Source organism: Monopterus albus, unplaced genomic scaffold, assembly GCF_001952655.1.
Source record: "Monopterus albus unplaced genomic scaffold, M_albus_1.0 scaffold117.1, whole genome shotgun sequence".
Classification (NCBI taxonomy): Eukaryota; Metazoa; Chordata; class Actinopteri; order Synbranchiformes; family Synbranchidae; genus Monopterus; species Monopterus albus.
In genome coordinates this window covers 232,078-251,255 of record NW_018127997.1, presented here as the reverse complement: position 1 = coordinate 251,255, position 19,178 = coordinate 232,078, and the positions used below count along the sequence as shown (strand labels likewise).

The window sequence follows — 19,178 nt, the reverse complement described above, 5'->3', positions numbered from 1 at the left end:
TGGGATCACAAGTACTGCATGTACATATTGTCAAGATTGTATCTTTATTTCTTTCAAATACACCTCCATATTTAAATCTAAACCTCATCTGTACTGTATGCATGTAATAAATTTTAAGACCTACAGTATATAAGACCAGTTCAGATGGGTGTTTTTGCAGTGTAGTCCTCCTCTCACCTTTAGGTCAGAGATACCATAGCCTTTTCTCAAGGTGATCTGGAAAACCTCCAGACTGGAGATGAAGGCAGCCAGCCGGGTCAGACTCTGCTTGCCACTGCCGCCAACTCCGACCAGCAGCGCATTACCCCATGGAGACTCCAGGATTCGGTTTATGCGGCAGCTACGTGTGGAGGTGCAGACGGTCAGGGGAGGGAAGAAGAAGAGGTGTGAGGGAGAAATTAGTGAGATAAAGGTTAGTGGGAGGCAAGCTAGATACAGACAATCTCTGACTCATTAGACAAACAAACAAAAGACAAACAAGCACAGGTAGTCTCTCTCTCTACTTTTATACCGCCTGTTGCCAGCATCCTCATCACTCCGTTTAATTCAGAAATGTTTTAAACATTAGACTAAATTTTACTCTGCTCCTGAGAACCCTTATGCCTTCATTAATACAAGATGAATGTTCCCTCTGCCTCTTCAATTTATATAAACTGATTTGATTTTTGTTGCTTCATCTGGAGTTGTTGTCAGAAAGAACAATAACTTAAAATACTTAAACTGCTGTCACTTCTTACATATGGACTGACACTTGTTTACAGCATACACACCTACATTTTCTTCAGCGCTTTGACAAAAAAAAGCTAATTGCTTTCATTGTGTATAATTCAGCTGACATTTCACCTAATATCTTTTCCACTTTAGCTGCTTGTATCTCTTTCACCTCAACTAACAGCTCAGCTACTCTTTGCTCTTCGGCTGCCAGTCAATGGCAGATGATTTTAACATTTAAAAGGTTTCACTTCAATATCCATAATTGCATTGCGGATATCTAAAATGGCATTTTTGACTAGTTGAAATTACACTGTGACTCAAGATATCTACAATTGTATCATGACCAGTAAGAATGACAGTTTCAGATATTTACAATTACATTTTGATTAGTCACAATTCCTTTCTGGATATCCAAAATGACATCACTGTGCCGTTTTAGCATTTACAGTATTAAATCAACAGAATTCATATTACAGCTATCTACCACGTATTTACGACTAGTCAGAACTATCATTCAAGATATCTGCACTTCAATTTTGACTAATCAAGCCTTAAACTACAGATATTTGCGAATACATTTTGACTAGTACCAATTCCTCATTGATTTCAAAGGGAAAACTACTTCATGATATCTACAATTCAATTTCAAATTCCAAAATGTGAATTCCAGATAACTGTAATTACATTCTGATGACTCAAAATTTCAAATAAAGATTACTTTAAAGTAATTTTGATCAGTGTTACTATAAGCATTGGTGACACATGTATACAGTATGTGGATCAAACGCAAGCTGTCGGTGAACCAGCCAAAAGGAATCAACAGAACAGCATCTGGCTCGGACCCAGAGCTGTGCAACAATTTTCATACATTGGAAATTTTTTCAATGCCAAGAAAAATTAAGTGCAGCAATGAGTCATGCACACTGTGCTCAAGATGAGAAAATGAGTAGTTTGTTTCAAATTGCTGAGCAGTTCAAATTGTTTATTATAGTTTATTGTAGTTTTGTTATTTGATATATTTCATTTCATTCAGATCTTTTTATTTATTTTTCTTAAAGATTGTTTATTCTAGCTTCTTCAACTGTTAAGTCATTGCTAGCTTTGACAGTTATTTGTGTGCAATAAATACCTCTTCAGCCCCCTGCACTGTTTTAACTTAGGGCAAACGCCTTTGTGTATGCAGCCTAATTTAAACACTTTCAGTGCTTAAATTTAAGCACATGCCTCGACTTACTCTATTGCATCAACTCAAGTTTCAGCAGCTTTCATTGTTTACAGTTAAACTGCTTTCATCTCAAACTTTATGACGATGTAGCCTCTTTCCGTGCTTATATGACAACTAACATTTCAGTCTGCTCATCAACTGGCACCTCAGCTGCTTTCACACATTTCAGGTGATGTTTAATTGCTTTGAGTTTTTCTCTAAAACTGTAATAAAAGTAATTTCAGTGCACTGCACAAGCTGACAACTCGACTTCCTAAAGGTCTTAGGCTGAACATTTGTATGCTTTCAATGATGACGCCTAAACTCATGTCAGCTTATTCAACAACTCAGCTACCTTCAGTGTTTCAGCTTAAACTCTATCCTATTTCAGTGCTTTAACTTTACTGACACTTTAACTTCATTTAGTCATTCAAATTAAGTTCTAGACCTATACAACTCAATTTAACCCCTATAATATTAACTATACAAAAAATGAGCTTACAATATTTTGCAGCTGGCATTTTCAAAGTGAGCACACTTTAATTTTCTTCAGAAAAAGAAACTTTCTGTATGTTTATTAAATAATGAGAGTCTAAATACTTCTGTAGCTCCCTGACAGATCATTCTTCTCCATGTTCATACTTGGCAAAACACTAGATAAACAGATAAAGGTACTAACCTTTTCAGAACAAATTGATGGGGCGCTGTTATTATACAACTTGCGAGTTCATAAATATGAAAAAAGAAACATATTTTTAGAACATCAAGTGAGCACATTTTCATGTGCAATGCCAGATCACTATCTTCCTTCACTTATCACCTTCCCTTACCAAACAAGCTAGTTCCAAAGCACGCAAAGCAAATCATTTGTCAGTTATCATTTGTCAGGTACTTTATATTATCTAAGTGGTTGCAAGATTGTAGTATCTTTATTCACATTACTTAAAGAATAAGCCTGGCATCTCTGCTTAAACTTAAACATGGTACTGACTTATAGACACAATGGTGGCATGGGTCTTAAGGGATTTATTGACAATAAGAAAATATAGAATATGACCACACTTTCTAGCAGATCAAGGGGTCTATGGGTCAAATGCCCAAAATGTGATGTTTTTCTTTTATTTTATCAACACAAAGAAAAGGAAATTCTTGCCCAAACACAGTTTTAGACTGCATTCTTGTGATGCTGTCATATGGCAAGCTGCTTGATATTTTACAGATTCCCCTGTCATTGTCTTTGACAGTCTAGAAAATGAAACTGTTAACCCTAAACTATCTGGGAAGCCTTTTGATATCCTTGACAGACAATAAAAAAAACTTACAATAACACATTTTCTTTATTCTTTCCGAACTCTCCCTGCACAGTCTCTGGGGTTGCAAAACTTCCACTCACATGTGAGCCATGGCATCCTCGAACAGCACCAGGTTTAGGGTGGCGTTCACCTCATTGTAGCTGTCCAACACCTCCAGCAGGATTTTACTGAGGCTGCTCCAGGACTCTGCAGCCATGTACCTTGGCTCCCCTAGACCATGAGCGAAGTGGCAGTACAGGTTCATCTCCCTGGTCTGTTCCAGAGTCTCCTCCATGTCCTCAGGGACAGACACACAAACATATTGCAGTGGTGAACACACAGACCCACACACTACCCCTGTCAGCGTAATATTAGTGCTAAGCTTAAACAGTCTGGACAGGGACACAGCTGAATATCACAGCTGTGCAGAGCTTGACCTAGTTCATTTTCACCCTGGCAACCACTGGGCCACAAATATTTCACTAGAGAGAGTTTGTGTGTTTCTAAGGGATGTTTGTTTCCCTTGCTAATCTCCACTGGCATAAAGCTGCAGTAGGTGTGATGAACAGGGAATTTCGTTATTTCACATCTATATTATGGCCCAGCGCAGTCTTCAGTGTCATAGTATCAAGAGCGCTTCCTTCCAATGGAACAAGCTCTGAAGACTCTTTTGTTTGTATGTAAAAATATCAAGAAAACGTGCTGCATATTGCTCTGTGGCACAGGGATAAACTGTCTTAAGTTTACAGAAGATGCCATCTCTGAATAATGCATTCTGGACTGGGTGCAATTATTCTCTCTCCTTCTCTTCCTGTATGTGTGTACATATACTTTTCAGGTTCTTCATTGGGGCATGAGAAGTGTGCATGCGGGAGAGCCAGTCAGGGTAGTGAGGGCAGCAGTGGACAGAAAACCATTAAAATGTTTTCCAATTTGCTGGGTTGACAGTGCAGACCCTGACAGCCAGACCCCCACAGCATACTGATTAATATTCTTTCCAACCCTCTCCTGGCCCTCTGTCCTCTCACAGTCTTTTGTCTCCCCTCCTCTTTCTCCTTGCTGTATTGGCCACTGATGTCTAGGTCCTGACAGAGAGCAGGCAGCCTAATGATTTCACCTCCACTCCCTTCCACCATGCCCCAGCCTCCCGTTTTTCCCTTCCTCTCACCGAACTTTGTAAAAACTCTCACCTCGTAGAACTTTTTCACTGTGTCCGCCTGCAGCTTATCAAAGACCTGGAAGTCCTGCTCCTCCAAAAGCTTGTCTCTGTAGACCCGGTTGGACTCGTGCAGGTAGATTTTCACCAGGTCAGGAGGGGTTTTTAGACACTCGCCAGAACAGAAGAGAATACCCTGAGCAGGGACGGGACAGAGCGAGGCTTAGAGTTTCATTTCAGAGGCTGATTTGGCCCATTTACACTACAACAAGGACAGAAACACAGCACAGTCACAGTAGGTAAATCAATATATATTGAGTGGGCAAGCTCTTAGCAGGTGTGTCAGAGAAACTCAGAAAATAATGGCAGCACTACTTTCATCTCACTGTCTCAGAAGTACTGCTGCATGTGGAGATAAGAAATGAAAGATGAAAAATCAAAGAATGAGTCTGTATTTGACTGTAATGCTTCCAAAGTGTTTATTTTCAAACAAAACTGAGACCATGCCTGGAATGACCCACTTTTCTTGTTTGCTATTTTATGATTGTCCAAAATCTGTGTGACTTCCATACACACTTTCTACTACTAATCACACACATGTATAGATGTGACAGTTACTGTAGTGTTGTGAGACCACTATTGCCAACTTAGCCATTTTCCCACTTGATTTGGTGACTTTTAAAACCCTTTAAGCAGCTTTAGTCAGAAAAGCAAATACAGTAGCAACAAATCCAGTGACTTTTGGGCCAGATTTTAACGCCTTTCCCTTGGAAGACTCGCTAATATTTCTCAGTGAATGTGCTCTCATGCGGCTGTGGCTTCCCACTGTGTGAGTGAGTGACAGACTGACTGACTGACAGACTGAATGTGTATGTTTACCTCTACCGGGGTTGGGGGGGGTGGAGGGCTATGTTTTTGCCGACATTTGTTGTTTTTTGCGGGTTTGTTTGTTAACAGCATAACTCAAAAAGTAATGAATGGATTTGGATTACATTTCTGGAGAGGTAGCATATGGGTCACAGAACAACTGATTAGATTTTGATGCTGATCTTTATAATAATTTTACTACAGGAATATTTTTAAAGATTATCCACTGTATGTGAGCCCCCTTGTGGCCAAAGTGCACAGCTGGGCTTCTGAGCATTCCAAGCACATACAGAGACAAATCCCTGGGTTAGTGACAGCTGCCCATTCATTGTCTGTGAAAGCTGGGTGCTGTCACTCAGTACACCCGGCTGTGTGAGACAGGGGAGAAGGACTGAAGGAGCCCAGCAAGGCAACAGCCAAGAGCTAGGCAACGATCTATTCTCTGCAGCGACAGCAGAGATTTTGAGCCAGGCTCAAAGTTGTAATCATCAGGAATGGTATTATGCCATTTTATTAAGTTCTGACATTCTTTCAAGCGATGAAGTAACCACTGAGACTGACAGTACTGTATGTGGTCAGTCTATTCAGATAATGACAATTTAGAATTTGTCCTGCTGTTTTCAGAGTTGTCAGCAAGGACATATACAGTACTGTACATATACATGTCTGTGGTTGTGAGTGCTCTTTATCTGACCAAGTTAGCTCTGTTAGCAGGCAGCTACATCTCGTTCAGAGCACAGCAGCCTGTCTGTGAGGACGCCGGTGTTCCAGCTGTGCATTATAGCTGCGTTTTCACTGTCAGAACCTAACAAGCATTACACCGCGTGCTTCCCTTTACCGTCATCTTGCATAACCTCACAGGATTAGGCGCACCGTCCTACTTTGCTTCACTTCTCGAGGGGTTGCAGTCCTGCAGTAACAGAGACTTATTAGCAGCTTATAAAACAGCCATCGAACAAGCAAACCTGCAGAAATGTGACGTCTTTGTCCATGGTCCACTCACTGAAGTCCCCGTTTACACCTAATACAATGACTGAATGCTGAAAAAAAACCCAGAAAAATCAGCTGGACTAGGTTTTTAAGTCAAAGACGTTTCACTGCTTCATCAGTTCTGATCAGTTGATTTTTCTAAGTTTTATCAGCTTACTATGACCTGGACGACTGAGAATCTGCATGGACACAATGACTGGATGTGTGTCATGTCGATGGTTTTTCTTGAGTGCCTGCTCAAGGGGGATTTGATGGGTTTTCCAGTCTAGACCTTACTGTGCCCTTGTTGTTGTGAATTGGCACTACAGCCTACAAATAAAACTGTGCTAAATAAATTTCAAATGAAAAAAGATATCAGCATCTTTCAAAATTCCAGCAGCAGGTCAGGTTTTCATGGTCAAGCAATCATATTATGAGGGTCAAAGTAGTCTAGTGTTGTATATATATTTTTTAAATACACTGATTTGGGTAGAATTCCAATGTTTGGATGTTTTCTGTTCATGTTACTTCAGTCTGTATGACAGTCTACATAAAAAGCATAGATTTAGATCCATAGTAATGTGATGATAGCACCTTGAAAAATAATACCTAATGGTACAACTATTTAGAATTTGACTTCTTTTGTAACATTAATTGTTTTAAAATTTAGATATATACAGCTGAAGTCAGAAATTTACATAGTACACATAGTTTACTTAGTATTTGGTAGCTTTGTCTTTAAATTGTTGAACTTGGGTCAAACGTTTCAGGACGCCTTCCACAAGCTTCCTCCAATAAGTTGCTGGACTTTTCACCCATTCCTCCTGACAGGACTGGTGGAACTGAGTCAGGTTTATAGGCCTCCATGCTCAAACACACTTATCCAGTTCTACTCACATATTTTCTATTGGACTGAGGTCAGGGCTTTGTGGTGGCCACTCCAATACCTTGACTTTGTACCCCCACAACATGATGTTGCCACTCCCGTGCTTCACGGTTGGGATGGTGTTCTTCAGCTTGCAAGCCTCCCCCTTTTTCCTCCAGACATAACAATGGTCATTATGGCCAAACAGTTCAGTTTTTGTTTCATTAGTCCAGAGAACATTGCTCCAAAAAGTCAGATCTTTGTCCCCATGTGCAGCTGCAAACCGTGAAGCAGCGGCTTCTTCTTCGAGAGATCAAAAAAAGTATTACACTTCATTCTTATGTGGACCAGAATGTCTGTAACAGTTTCATGGCAATTCATCACACAGCTGTGGAGACATTTCACCAGAAAACCAATTCCAGAAAAAGGCAGTAGGAAAAGTCAGGGGGGTCATGCTGTGGATCATGAGGACTCAGACTATGAATGTCTATATACATTTTCATGATAATACATTCCCTAATTGTTAAGATGCTTCAGTCTGGACCAAAGTGGTGATCCACCTGACTGACAGATTGGCCAACATTGTCATCCATAGAGCCACACAGCTAGTAAAACTGAAAACAGCTGTGTTTTCTTAAGAAATAAATAAATAAAAAGCTGAAATTAAATCACTAAATCATGACAATACGCAGATGAGTGGTTGTTGAATGATTGATGATTAATGAGTCTCTGAAGGACGCCTGTGTGACGTTTTGGCTTTCCCACATGATGCAGCCAGGCATAACTCGGCACAATCTTCACAAAACAGGTGCTGTATAGGATGAGAAAGGGGAGAGAGCGGCCCCCAGGCGCTGTTTTCTCCCCTCTCTGCACTGTCACCCAGGAGGCAGAGGCAAGCAGATGTTGTGCGCTTTCAGACCCACAGCTTATTCTAATCAAAAGAATCATCTCCAGGGGTAAAGCCAGCTGAATCTGATCTGCCTTCATATCTGAGCCCACTGAATGTAACAACTGGATCCTAAATCCACTGTGTAATGGTGCAGACGGGAGGTGTGCTGTATGTGTGGTTATTTGCATGGTTTGTGTACTGAAGATTCAAACTGAGCCAGAATTATAGCCACTACTCTAGATCTACAAATGTCAAGATGTCTGTGTGACTGATCTAATCTTTTGACTTTTAATTGATATCTTTTTCTACTCCATATCATTGCTTTATGGTGTCAGTCATGACACACACTATTTTCTGTGTAAAAGTGTGACTGAGTAAAACAGAACACCATATGGGAACTCTATATACTGTAACAGTCACACTTGCTGCTTAGCTGTTCGTCGTACCATCTGAGCAAAAAGCAAAGCGCTAACTAACTGTGAAGGAGAGGGAACTTTGTTTTCCTTCTATCCAGCTGACTTTGGCAGCCTACCTCATCCTCTGTGTCTCTGGTCTTTCATTGCTTTGTTCAACTCTGAGGAGAGGGACTGGAGCGTTGTGGGTGTCTGCATGTATCTGTCTGTCTGTCGGGCTGACTGCAGTGGGCACACTTTCCTCGTTGCCTGACAGCTGCTCTGAGCCCCAAACAATGCTCCGCCCGCTAACAAATGCACCCAGCTGACTATCCACAGAACATCATACGGACATATTGTGCAGTCAGTACAGTTTGACTTCAGAGTCTCTCTGCACTGCGAGTCTTGTACACTCTGTTTTCCTTGTCTTAGTCCTCCTCTTTCACCCTGCTCATCTTTCCACCATCTCCTCCCTTGTCTCTTGAGCTTCAAGGAGCTCATTTAGGTTGATGTGGGCTAGACAAGCCTCTGGATATGCCTGTTGGTCATGGCAGAGAAAGAACACTGGCAAACAGAACTCATGACAACACTCCCAGTTGGATGCCAAACTGTTTGTCTTGCCTTATTAGTGGAAACTGGCTACTGTACTTACAGTGCATCTAAATTAATATCCATGGGACGCAATGATCGCCTCAATGCCTAGAGAAAGTAGACATTTATGGATACAGGGGGTATTAAGGAGAACAAGTAAGTGGTAAGGGATAAATTGAAAGAAGAAGCAGAGAAAAACAGAAAATAAAGCATTAGCTTCTACTGGGTACTTACAATTCAGCAGAAACAACAATCTGAGAATTTTGTCAGCAAATAACATCAATAATACTCTCATAAAGATGCAACCTAGAGCACTGTCTGAACCTGCTTCTTTTGTCACATTTAAAAACACCTTTACAAGGAGTGTTGTACGCTCACACAAAGTCTCTGAGCTCATCTCTCTGGCTCATTAGATGGGATCATAATGAGACAGCTGCCTCTGGCTACATCTCCAAGTTCCAAAGTTTAAAAAAACAAAGTGATTTACAAACAGTCACCCAATTATTTCAGCTGAGGCCAACATTGGAAACGTCAGACCAGAAAACATTGAGTGACAACCATTTAGGCCTCATGCTCAAAATCAGAGGAGCATCTATAGTGTCACACCAAATACCTTCTTACTTCTGAAGGCGCACAAGCATAGATGTACAGTACACTAGGGAAATTCCAGCTGCAAGGCAGCTCACCTCCTCGCGCCTGTCCTACGGTGTTAGAACCAGGAGCTGAATAAGTTAGGCCATAAAAAGCTTCAAATGAGCTCTAGGAGTCCCTTTCTGGTTTTCTTTACATTCTTTCTATGGGAGGGGAGAGGAACAGCAAGAAAGCTTTGACACGGTTTCTTCTCTGTGGATATTGGACATCCAGTCACACTGTGCAGATCCTTTTAAAAAGCAAAGTTTTCAACAGAACATGAAGAATGGCCTCTATAAACACTGGCTTCAAAGTGTTATGATGCAACTAAACTCCCTGCTGCTTGAAGGCATTCTTATGTGTGAAGAAGGTTCTGAAAGGTAAGTCCTGAGGTCATCAGGGCTTGCACTGTGGGAAGGTAATTATACTTAATCTCAAAGTGCAGTAAGTTTAAAACCTGCTAAAAATCAACTCATAATGGCTGAAATCCAGTACAGGAACGCCTCACTATGCTTAAAACAAAGTGCTAATTGGATGGCATTATATAGCCCCTTCCCAACGCCAGAAAACTTACAGAAACAGGCAATCGCACCCACATTATGCTTTGCCAGGTGTGAAAGTAGGCAGGGTGTGAACTTTTTTCCGAAGATCTCGGTTTTCACACAACTGTTTCCAGACCTTGTCCATCTTTGCTTGCATATTTGCTTTTAACCGATCTGCCTTTTCTGCAAGTGGTGGAGTCCAAACTAGAAACAACTCATTTAATGCATTATCAGTATAAAGCTTATTGATTAGTGCAGCTTTAAAGAGATGCAGATAAAACAGCATTTTATTACACCTATAGTAACAGTACAGTAAGAACTTAGAGCTGCCTTTGTGAACTTCTAGAGGGAATTATAAAAAAAATTCAGTACCTATAGCTGAGTGGCTTAAAGCATTAATTATACAACAAACTGTGTTAAATGAGACAGGCTGCCCTCCGTGAAACCGTGGAGGATTCTGACAGAAATATCGCCCCAAAAGCTTTTGCCTTGACAGCCTTCGCACTCTGATATTATATCCATTTAAATACATTAAATCATCACTAATACCCATGGAAGTGCAAATTCATTCTCTTTTCTGTTACACTTATTTTAGACTTATTTCTAGCTTTCAGACCCAGCTCTAAAATCAATAATCATTTAGATGAGAAATTAGTGACAGAAGTCTGGCTCTTTCCATGTGGGAAGCAGAGCCATAAAATCTGAGAGAGCATCAGAGTCAGGTAACTCACTCCTTGTACAGTAAGGGAGTGATATGAAGAAGCACACAGCTTATTCCAGGTAACCTCTGACATTTCATTGGGAAAAGATTAACCTAAGGTCATTCTTTTAAACAAACTGAATGTCCACCTGCCATCTGGATAATACTTTGCAGTATATTTGTGATCAGTGTGTCACCTGGAAGATGTTGGAGAGGTCTCTCAGGTTAAAAATGTAGTGGAACTTGACAGCAGTGGGGAGGAAGGTGGAGGAGACATGCTGATGCAGGGCCAGGGCCAACTGGACCAGGGTGGGGCAGCTCTTCTGTAGGGTGACGTTGAAGCCTTCCCCTCTCAGGTGCTGAGTCAGGATGGAGGTGTAGATGGTGCTCAGAGCCTCAGCTCCCGGAAACGACAGGGCAAAGACAGAGAAGTGGCGCTACGGAGGGAGACGAAGCATAAATAAGGCAACAGTAAACATGTCATTCCTCACTAATGATACAGTCACCTTCTAGGATAAAAGCAAAGGTCACCTGATGGGTGTCTGCAGCAGTAGGTGAAGAGGGACTGTTATTTAGTCACAGGTGCCTTTTAAATTCAGATATGACCATCTTTAAGTTTGACCTTTAATTTTATGACTGTCCTTTAAAGAAATGGTTCTCCAAGTTTAGTTGAACTAGGATCAGTGAGTATGTTTACAGCCCAGCATCCCAGTCATGAGTCTTATCCTCTCATTGAGCTTTTATATTGGACTGAAATGCCACTTTGTGACTATTCTCTGTCTGCCCAGTGTATTATGTCTGTCCTATCAACTGGTGCTTGATTTAACACTTTAAATATGGTTATTAAAGACACTGTGAAATAAAATAAAAAACTGTGTGGTTATGTCTTCAAAAAAATATTGGAGTGTTTTTATATCAAAAATTATTCTTTTAAAATGTTAAAATATTTTTGAAGATTTATTTTGAACTGCATACAAGTAAATTTATCCAATGGCATGGGACTTGAGGAGACCAGCTGACCCCTCCCATCAAACCATGTTTGTGAACCTGGCAGGGAGCAGAGCAACATCATGGCTTTGAAATGTGAGAAACAATTCCGAAGCATGAGAAACTCCCCTCTGACAGCAGCAAAGCAAAGCTAATAATGGAGAAGGTGACTGAACTGGTTTTGCTGGATGACCAACCCCTTGCTGTTGTTTAAAATGTGGGTTTTCGATGCTTAATGGAGTGTGTGGAGCCTCACTACACGTTGCCAACCCAGTATTCCATCTCTGACACGGCTATGACAAAGTACAGGCAAGTAGGAGGATTAATTTCAAAATGTTTGGAAAATGTTGCCATGACTAGTTTTCCAACTGACATCTAGAGCTCAGTCTGACTGCACAGAATCAAGCTTTACTTTCAAAAAACATTGCTGCAGGCTAAACAGTTTCATGGCTCATACACAGGAGAGTCCATCGCTGCAGCAGCGGAGGAGGTGTACAAATACACAAAAAACTGAGAAGAGTAAAGTCCATGTCATTTCCTTGTTTGGCATGCTTCTAATATACAGTACTCTGCAACCTATTGTGAATGAGGGACAGCTATCACAGCATAGTGTAAGTGATGCACTGGCTATCGACAGAAAAATCATGGGTCACTTCAAGCACTCAGCACTTGCCTTCATGCTTGGAGGACATTCAACTGGAGCTGAATATGCCACCCAAGCATCTGCAACAAGCTGTACGAACGAGGTGGAACAGGATGTATTACATGACCGAGAGCCTCATTGCACAGAAACGGGCCCTGTGTGCATACACAGTGGAGCATGACCTGCCAGCCACATTGACTGTAAACCAGTGGGGCCTACTGGAAAAGACCATGGCAATTCTGGCCCCATTTGAGGAGTTGACAAGGGAGGTAAGCTCTTCATCTCCATCTGATGTCATCCCCATTGTCAGTCCTTAACTCTTTAAACACATTCTCACACAAGAAAATGAGGCTAATGAGAGAATCAAAAGCATGAAAGGCACCCTCCTTTAAACAGCTTAATTGTTTACGAAGCCGGAAACAATGGCATTGGATCGGTATCAGCAGATGCTCAAGGTTGTGGTATTGGACATAAAAAGGTGGTATTGAGCCACCCCTAATCAGAAGTAATATTGAGATAACACACATATTACTCCCAAAACTGTATAATAACCAGGGTGCATGAGACAGATGTCTGCCACATCAGACAGATGTACAAATGAATGTACAAACAGTGAATGAACACATGGACAGTAATCTTGGCTTCCTACTTTGACAAATGTGTTTTGCTACATCAGTCTAATATATTGCAATACACACAAAGGAAGAAGAAAATAATGTGCTACCACCCTCAGGCAAACCAGTGTCATTTCCTAAATGCTGAATTACAATGTTTTTCCTTAAAGTGTTGTCAGAATCTAATGAATGTTACATGAAAGCCTCAACAAATAAATGAATTTAAAAAATGAGCATTCACTATTTTGCCAAAAAAAACAGTAAATCAATCGATCAATCGGTGTAGAACATTGTAATTTAATCTAACACTGAGGAAAAGACCGCCCATGGTAACATGTGAAAAGGGAATTAGAGCACATGTAACCTCAGCACTGTGTTGCATAGCCAGTGCAACACAACATGCTGTGCGTGTGTTGGTGTGTGCGTGTGTACCTGTAGTCGTGGATTGATAGTAAAGCTGCCAGCTGTGGGGTTCATGCAAGACACATACTGAACGCTGTGTATTTCCTTCAAAAGCAGCTTATTACGGTCATACCTGGGAGGACACACACACACACACACACAAACATGAAGAAAGAAAATATCATTTAAGAGCCTTGCATGCTCACGCACACACAACTTCCCCATGCTTTTGCCGATAGGGACGCCTGAGCTCTTTCTTAAGCTGCCGTGGCTCAGAAGCATCCTCCTTCCTCTCAATTTCATACCTGAAATCCTCCCTGCATATCTTTAATGGGCTGATCGTGTCTAAGCCAGTCAGCCTGTGTCTGACACAGTGGAACCTTGTTCAGAATGGCCTCACTGTGTCAGAGAAATGAGCAATAAAATCCTTTTAAGGGGAATCATACAACCCTGCTCTCACATTTGACTTTTGACACTCAAATTGGTTGTACAGGTAGCATATTGATAGTGAGGTGGGGACCTGTCTGAATACTAAAAGGATGGTATTTTCAGTAGAAAGGCTGTTCATGTGAATTATTAGGGTATTATACTTATCAGCTGCTGGCACTCCATTATCCGAATGATCCTTTTTTGTGTTAGCACATGGAGAAACTGCCTGAAACTGTTCATCATTTAGGCCATTAATGTGAGGAACAGTTCCACGACTGATAAGGTATTTTGGCACAAGGAATAATGCTCCTCTGCATGTACTCCTGCTTGCTTATGCATATACAATAGACGCATGCTAATGACAGAGCCTTACCAGTGGTTGTAGTCCATGTGTTGCCGTATGAGTGTGTGAGGCTGCACTGTGCCATATGCATCCACCTCGGGCATATTCATGTCGTCTATGAAGTAGATCAGCCGTCTGCTGCCTGGAGGTCCGTAGTTACGCCCTGCTTTCTTTTCAAGGGGCTTTTCCAATACCGCTGTGCAGGAGAGGAGCGAGGGAGCGGAGAGCAGAATTGAAGGAAAGAAAGAATTAGCACTTGGAAAGATGTCACTTAAATAGTATTTATTTATTTCTTACTATTAGAGTCGGGGGTGGAGGCAAACAGGGTAGCAAGATGAATTCAAGGGGCTGTGAGATACTTGATGTGGAGGAATTAAGAAAAAACTAAACTGATATGGAATATTTTGTTTATTTTTGTAACCTTTGCTTTTTGTATTTAGAAATACTTTATAGTTTTACTGTAATTCTTAAGGTTTTTAGATGACGAGAGCACTGTCATTTACATTATACTGTTATTAGAAATCAACAGCAAAAGTGAAAATGATCCACTTGTCTGGCCAATGTGGAGTCAAGTGAGGTGTGTATTTAATTAGTCCACATGTTGGCTCAAATGGTTTTATAGTTGCCTCCAGACCACTGAATGGGATCACTGTTATGTTGGAAAATTCCTCTCCTCTTCTCCTGCCAAGGCTCTTACGACTGGGAACCATATATTATTCTGGGTTTACAAACTTGCATTCAGTACCATGTATAAATGTCACCTCCCCTACACCTCGTGCAGCCTACACTCCCAGCTCCAAGTTTCACAGTCAGCACTATGCAGTCACTGTGGTAGTAGCCCTGGCTAGGCCCACTATCAAACATGCTGGACCCCATCTGATCCAAACTACTTTAATTTGGTTTCATCTGAACAAAAAACATGCTGCCATTAGTCATCAGGCGTCTTTCATGTTCTTTGGCAAAGTTTCATCCTGCAGTTTTTCCACCATTCAGGAGCAGTGGCAATGGCTTTCTTCTTGGACGCTGTAGAGGTTGACTTCATGCAATGTCCTTCACACTGACTGAGCAGTCAGTGAAACTCCAGTATCCACAGCTAATCCTTGTGACAAGTCAGAAGCACTTAATAAATAATAAATGAATATGAATTGTGCTGTCAAAAGACTAACAGAAGTTCAAATTAGGCAGGGTGGGTGTGTCTGGAGGTGGGATTCAGGGGGTAGAGACACAGTGAGGGGCACAGTCCATATGTAAAGGAGTGTTTAGGTATGCTGCCTAGTGGCTGGGGGGACAGTAGGAGGCAGGTGCTCAGGAGCCTGGAGAGTGATGGAGCAGCAGACCTCAGAGAATGACAACCAGGAGGCAGGGCAAATGCAGTAGCTATTTAATGTAGGCAGATGCCTGATCACACAAGGCTCTAAACCCAATCTTGAAGTGGATTCTGAATTTGCTGTGAAGCCAGTGTAAAGATCAAAACATGTCATATGAGACCACAGGCACAGGGCCAGGTTATGGGAACTGGCACGAACAGGAAACAGGATCAGGTACGGATAGCAGTGGCTGGAGTGCACATGCCCAAAGCAACATTTACAACGTGGAAAATAGTAAAAGAAAGTGAGGAAAGCACTTTGGAAACTGACTGAAGGAGGAGGAACAGGTGAGCAGGCAGGCAGAGAGAATCTGGTGGTGGAAAAGTAAGATGTTATCTTGCGGACAGGTGAAGAATGTACAGTATCTACAGAATGTTCCATATATACAGTATGCAGGGGCATTGGGCAGTGGAAAAGAGTTTGAGGGCAAGGACAAAGGCAGTAGACTTACCATAGGCAGCAGTCAGGACTGATTTTGAACTTTAATCCATCAATAAAATGCTAATAGATTATATCAGCAGACACCTGGCAGATAGTTATATAAAGAGTAAAATACAAATGTACAGCTCCTACCTTGGAGCATAGCAGATGTGGTATAATAATTGAAGGGGACATTTTTAATCATGTATTTCTCTGCATCCAAGGATCCTAGTTTGTCCCCAACCAGAACAGACTTCCCAGTCCCAGCATTCCCGACCAACATGACAGGCCGACGATGCTCCAGTAGGCGGTCCATGAAGTAACGCACCCGAATGGTCTCTGTCGTGTGGACCAGGCATGCCTGCACATGTGAAACACACACATAACAAAAACACATTTGCACAGCCGCTGTTATCGATTGATATGTTGTATATTTTGATTGTTAATTCATATGTGAATTATTTAATTAATATGTGAATGAAATATTTAATATTTTGTCTACAATGTATAAAAAGATTTCTGAATTTGACAATGGCATTGTCAAATAACCAACGATTTTTATCTTACATTGACATAAAAGTGAAAAAAGCAGTAAATCCTCATAGTGCGAAGACCTTGAAAAGACCAAAAGATGTTGTTACCTGACAAAGGATGCTGCATTGTTGAGGTAAATAAAGCAATGATGTTGGCTATTTTTAAATCTTTTAAATCACACTATATCTACCATTGTTTACTTATTTTAAGTAACTCTTAAACATAATCAAACAGATTTGGTTATTAAAGAACTGTGACCAAGTTATGTACTGAGTTAATAAACTAAGCTAATAAACATATTTTGGAACCAGGACCTGATCCAGTATCAAGAAGCTACTGAAACATATGGTGTGTCTGGTTCATTTCAATATGTCAGATATTTAGTGAACATTTACTGTAGGTAAATATAATTATCAGATCTGCAAATGCTTAATGTTAAAGGAAATGGATCCATACCAGGGCCAAGAAAACTGCATCGGGACATCCGTGGTAAGGATAAGTCCAGGAGATGAAACCTAGGGCAAATCCTTGCAAAAATTTCCCATGGCATGACTAATCCACAACACACTGTACCTGAAGCGGTGTATCCGCATCCATCTCAAACTTGGGCACCATTTTAGACCAGGGTTCAAACTTCTTGCTCTCGGGGTCGATGTAGTAATCAAAGACAGTGCCCTGGGATGGGAACTTGATGGTTTTGAACTCGGCCACCCACCACTTGCTGAACTCCACTCTGTAGTCGACCAGCTACACTCACACAGAGCACACATGCAGAGACACAGAGGGTAGGCGAGCAGTCAATACTCCAAACTGACTTCCTCTCTGCTTTTACTCCTCCTTACTGTAGTTATGGATCTGTGCATTTGATTTACACTGGTGTGAATACAAACCAGACGACAAATAAACGGCAGCAACACAGTGATATGATACAGCTGCAGTAGTTGAAGAGTAGAAAATGAGTGATGGCAGGCCTCCCTATCCATCTGTCGGATTCAGACAGTAAAGTAGCCTCATCTCCTGCTGCCTCGCAGTTCCCCGCCTTCCTCCCTGTCTCTCCACCCATTGGTACCTGTCTCCTCGATTCACTCCACTCCCAACTATCCAGTCAATAAAACCACTTAGCATTTAAATGCATCTGTGATGGGAAAATAAAGTGGAGTACATTTGTACCAAGGGGAAAGCTGTTTTATCCTATAACCTAGATAGATGCGCTTACTGTATGGCACTAACTGGATTGCTTAGCAACTGCTCGCCATGACTCTCCCACTGATTTAAATTCAGCCAGCCTGTTTGTTGTTTAGCGGGAATAGAGTCCACTTCATTTTCAGATGGAGATCTCTCCCTTTTTAGAAACCTGCCATTTCTTCAACCGAAAATAACTCTGAAATGATTTTTCCTAAACACAGATATAAAGTAGTCGGGTAAAAGGCCTCAGCGCTTGAATAATACCAAAATACCCATAATACAAGTACAGAGAACTCTTTCAGGGAGGAGTTATTATTATAAAAAAAAAAGTCATTCAGCTGTTTTTAGTTATGTCCCATTCTTTTCCCTCTTTACACAACCACTTTCTAAGTACCTCCCCTGCCCAGAGGCCAACACAGTACCTGGTCCTGGAACATGGCTCCCCCAAAGGCCCAAACAGCAGCAAAGACAAAATAGAGCTCATACAGCTCCTTGGTGGAGTCTGGCGGGGTGTTTTCTGGAATCAGCAGACATTCCAGCAAGTAGCACAGCATCTGGATCAAACTCTGCTCAGGGATAGGAATGATCTTCTTAAACCTGAGCAAAGACAGAAATGTTACATTTGCGGATTCACGCATTACCACTGATTTGTCTCTCATTCTGTAAGAAAAAGAACTACGTACTTAAATTTTACTAAAATTTTCTCTTTTGTCATTTTGAATTTTGTTGCACATTTTTAACAGTCATGGCCAAAAATATTGTCCCCCCTGTATTTCTGTCAGATAGCACACCACTTCTCCCAAAAATTGTTTCAATCACAAATTATTTGATATTCTCATGTTTATTTATTTTGTTTTTGGAGCATTGGAGCAACAAAAAACAAGCAGAGAAAATGTCAAATCTGATCCATTCCACAAAGAACTCCAAAAATGGACAGGAGAGAATTATTGACACCGTTTCAAAATAATCAGAAATAGTTGTATTTAAAGCAGGTAATGCTCCTTTAATTTGTAATGAAACTCACCTGTAGCAACCAACAGGTGCTGGCAATATAAAAATCACACTGGCAAACACTTAAAATAGAGAAAGTTTGACTCAACCTTTGTGTGGTGTGGACCGCACTGAACACAGAGAAAAGAAAGAGCAAAGAATTGTCTGAGGATCTGAGGAAAAAGCCTGGACAGTCTCAAAGCTCCAAGTCCATCTCCAGAGATCTGGCTGTGCCTGTACCCACTGTGAGCAACATTGTCAAGAAGTTTACAGCCCATGGCGCTGTAGCTAATCTCCCTGGATGTGGACAAAAGAGAAAAATAGATGACAGATTGCAACAAAGGATTGTTCTAATGGTGGGTAAAGAACCTCGACCAACTACCAAACTAATTCAAGCAGACCTGCAGGTGCAGGGTGTAACAGTGTCAGCTCGCCCCGGGGGACCCCGTGGTA

General features: G+C 41.3%; 1 protein-coding gene across 3 annotated transcripts in view; it reads right to left on the bottom strand.

The window, feature by feature from the left end:
* dnah9 (dynein, axonemal, heavy chain 9) overlaps positions 1–19,178 on the bottom strand; it is a 149,130-nt gene that overhangs the window by 76,720 nt on the left and 53,232 nt on the right. For all 3 annotated transcript variants that reach the window (XM_020611726.1, XM_020611728.1, XM_020611727.1), the window contains exons 42-50: positions 18,158–18,332; positions 17,124–17,297; positions 16,170–16,377; positions 14,260–14,425; positions 13,488–13,590; positions 11,009–11,248; positions 4,401–4,562; positions 3,312–3,508; positions 178–340 (exon numbers count right to left, since the gene is read on the bottom strand). In XM_020611726.1, coding sequence (XP_020467382.1) covers positions 178–340; positions 3,312–3,508; positions 4,401–4,562; positions 11,009–11,248; positions 13,488–13,590; positions 14,260–14,425; positions 16,170–16,377; positions 17,124–17,297; positions 18,158–18,332 — 1,588 coding nt within the window. The remainder of the gene's footprint in view (positions 1–177; positions 341–3,311; positions 3,509–4,400; positions 4,563–11,008; positions 11,249–13,487; positions 13,591–14,259; positions 14,426–16,169; positions 16,378–17,123; positions 17,298–18,157; positions 18,333–19,178) is intronic.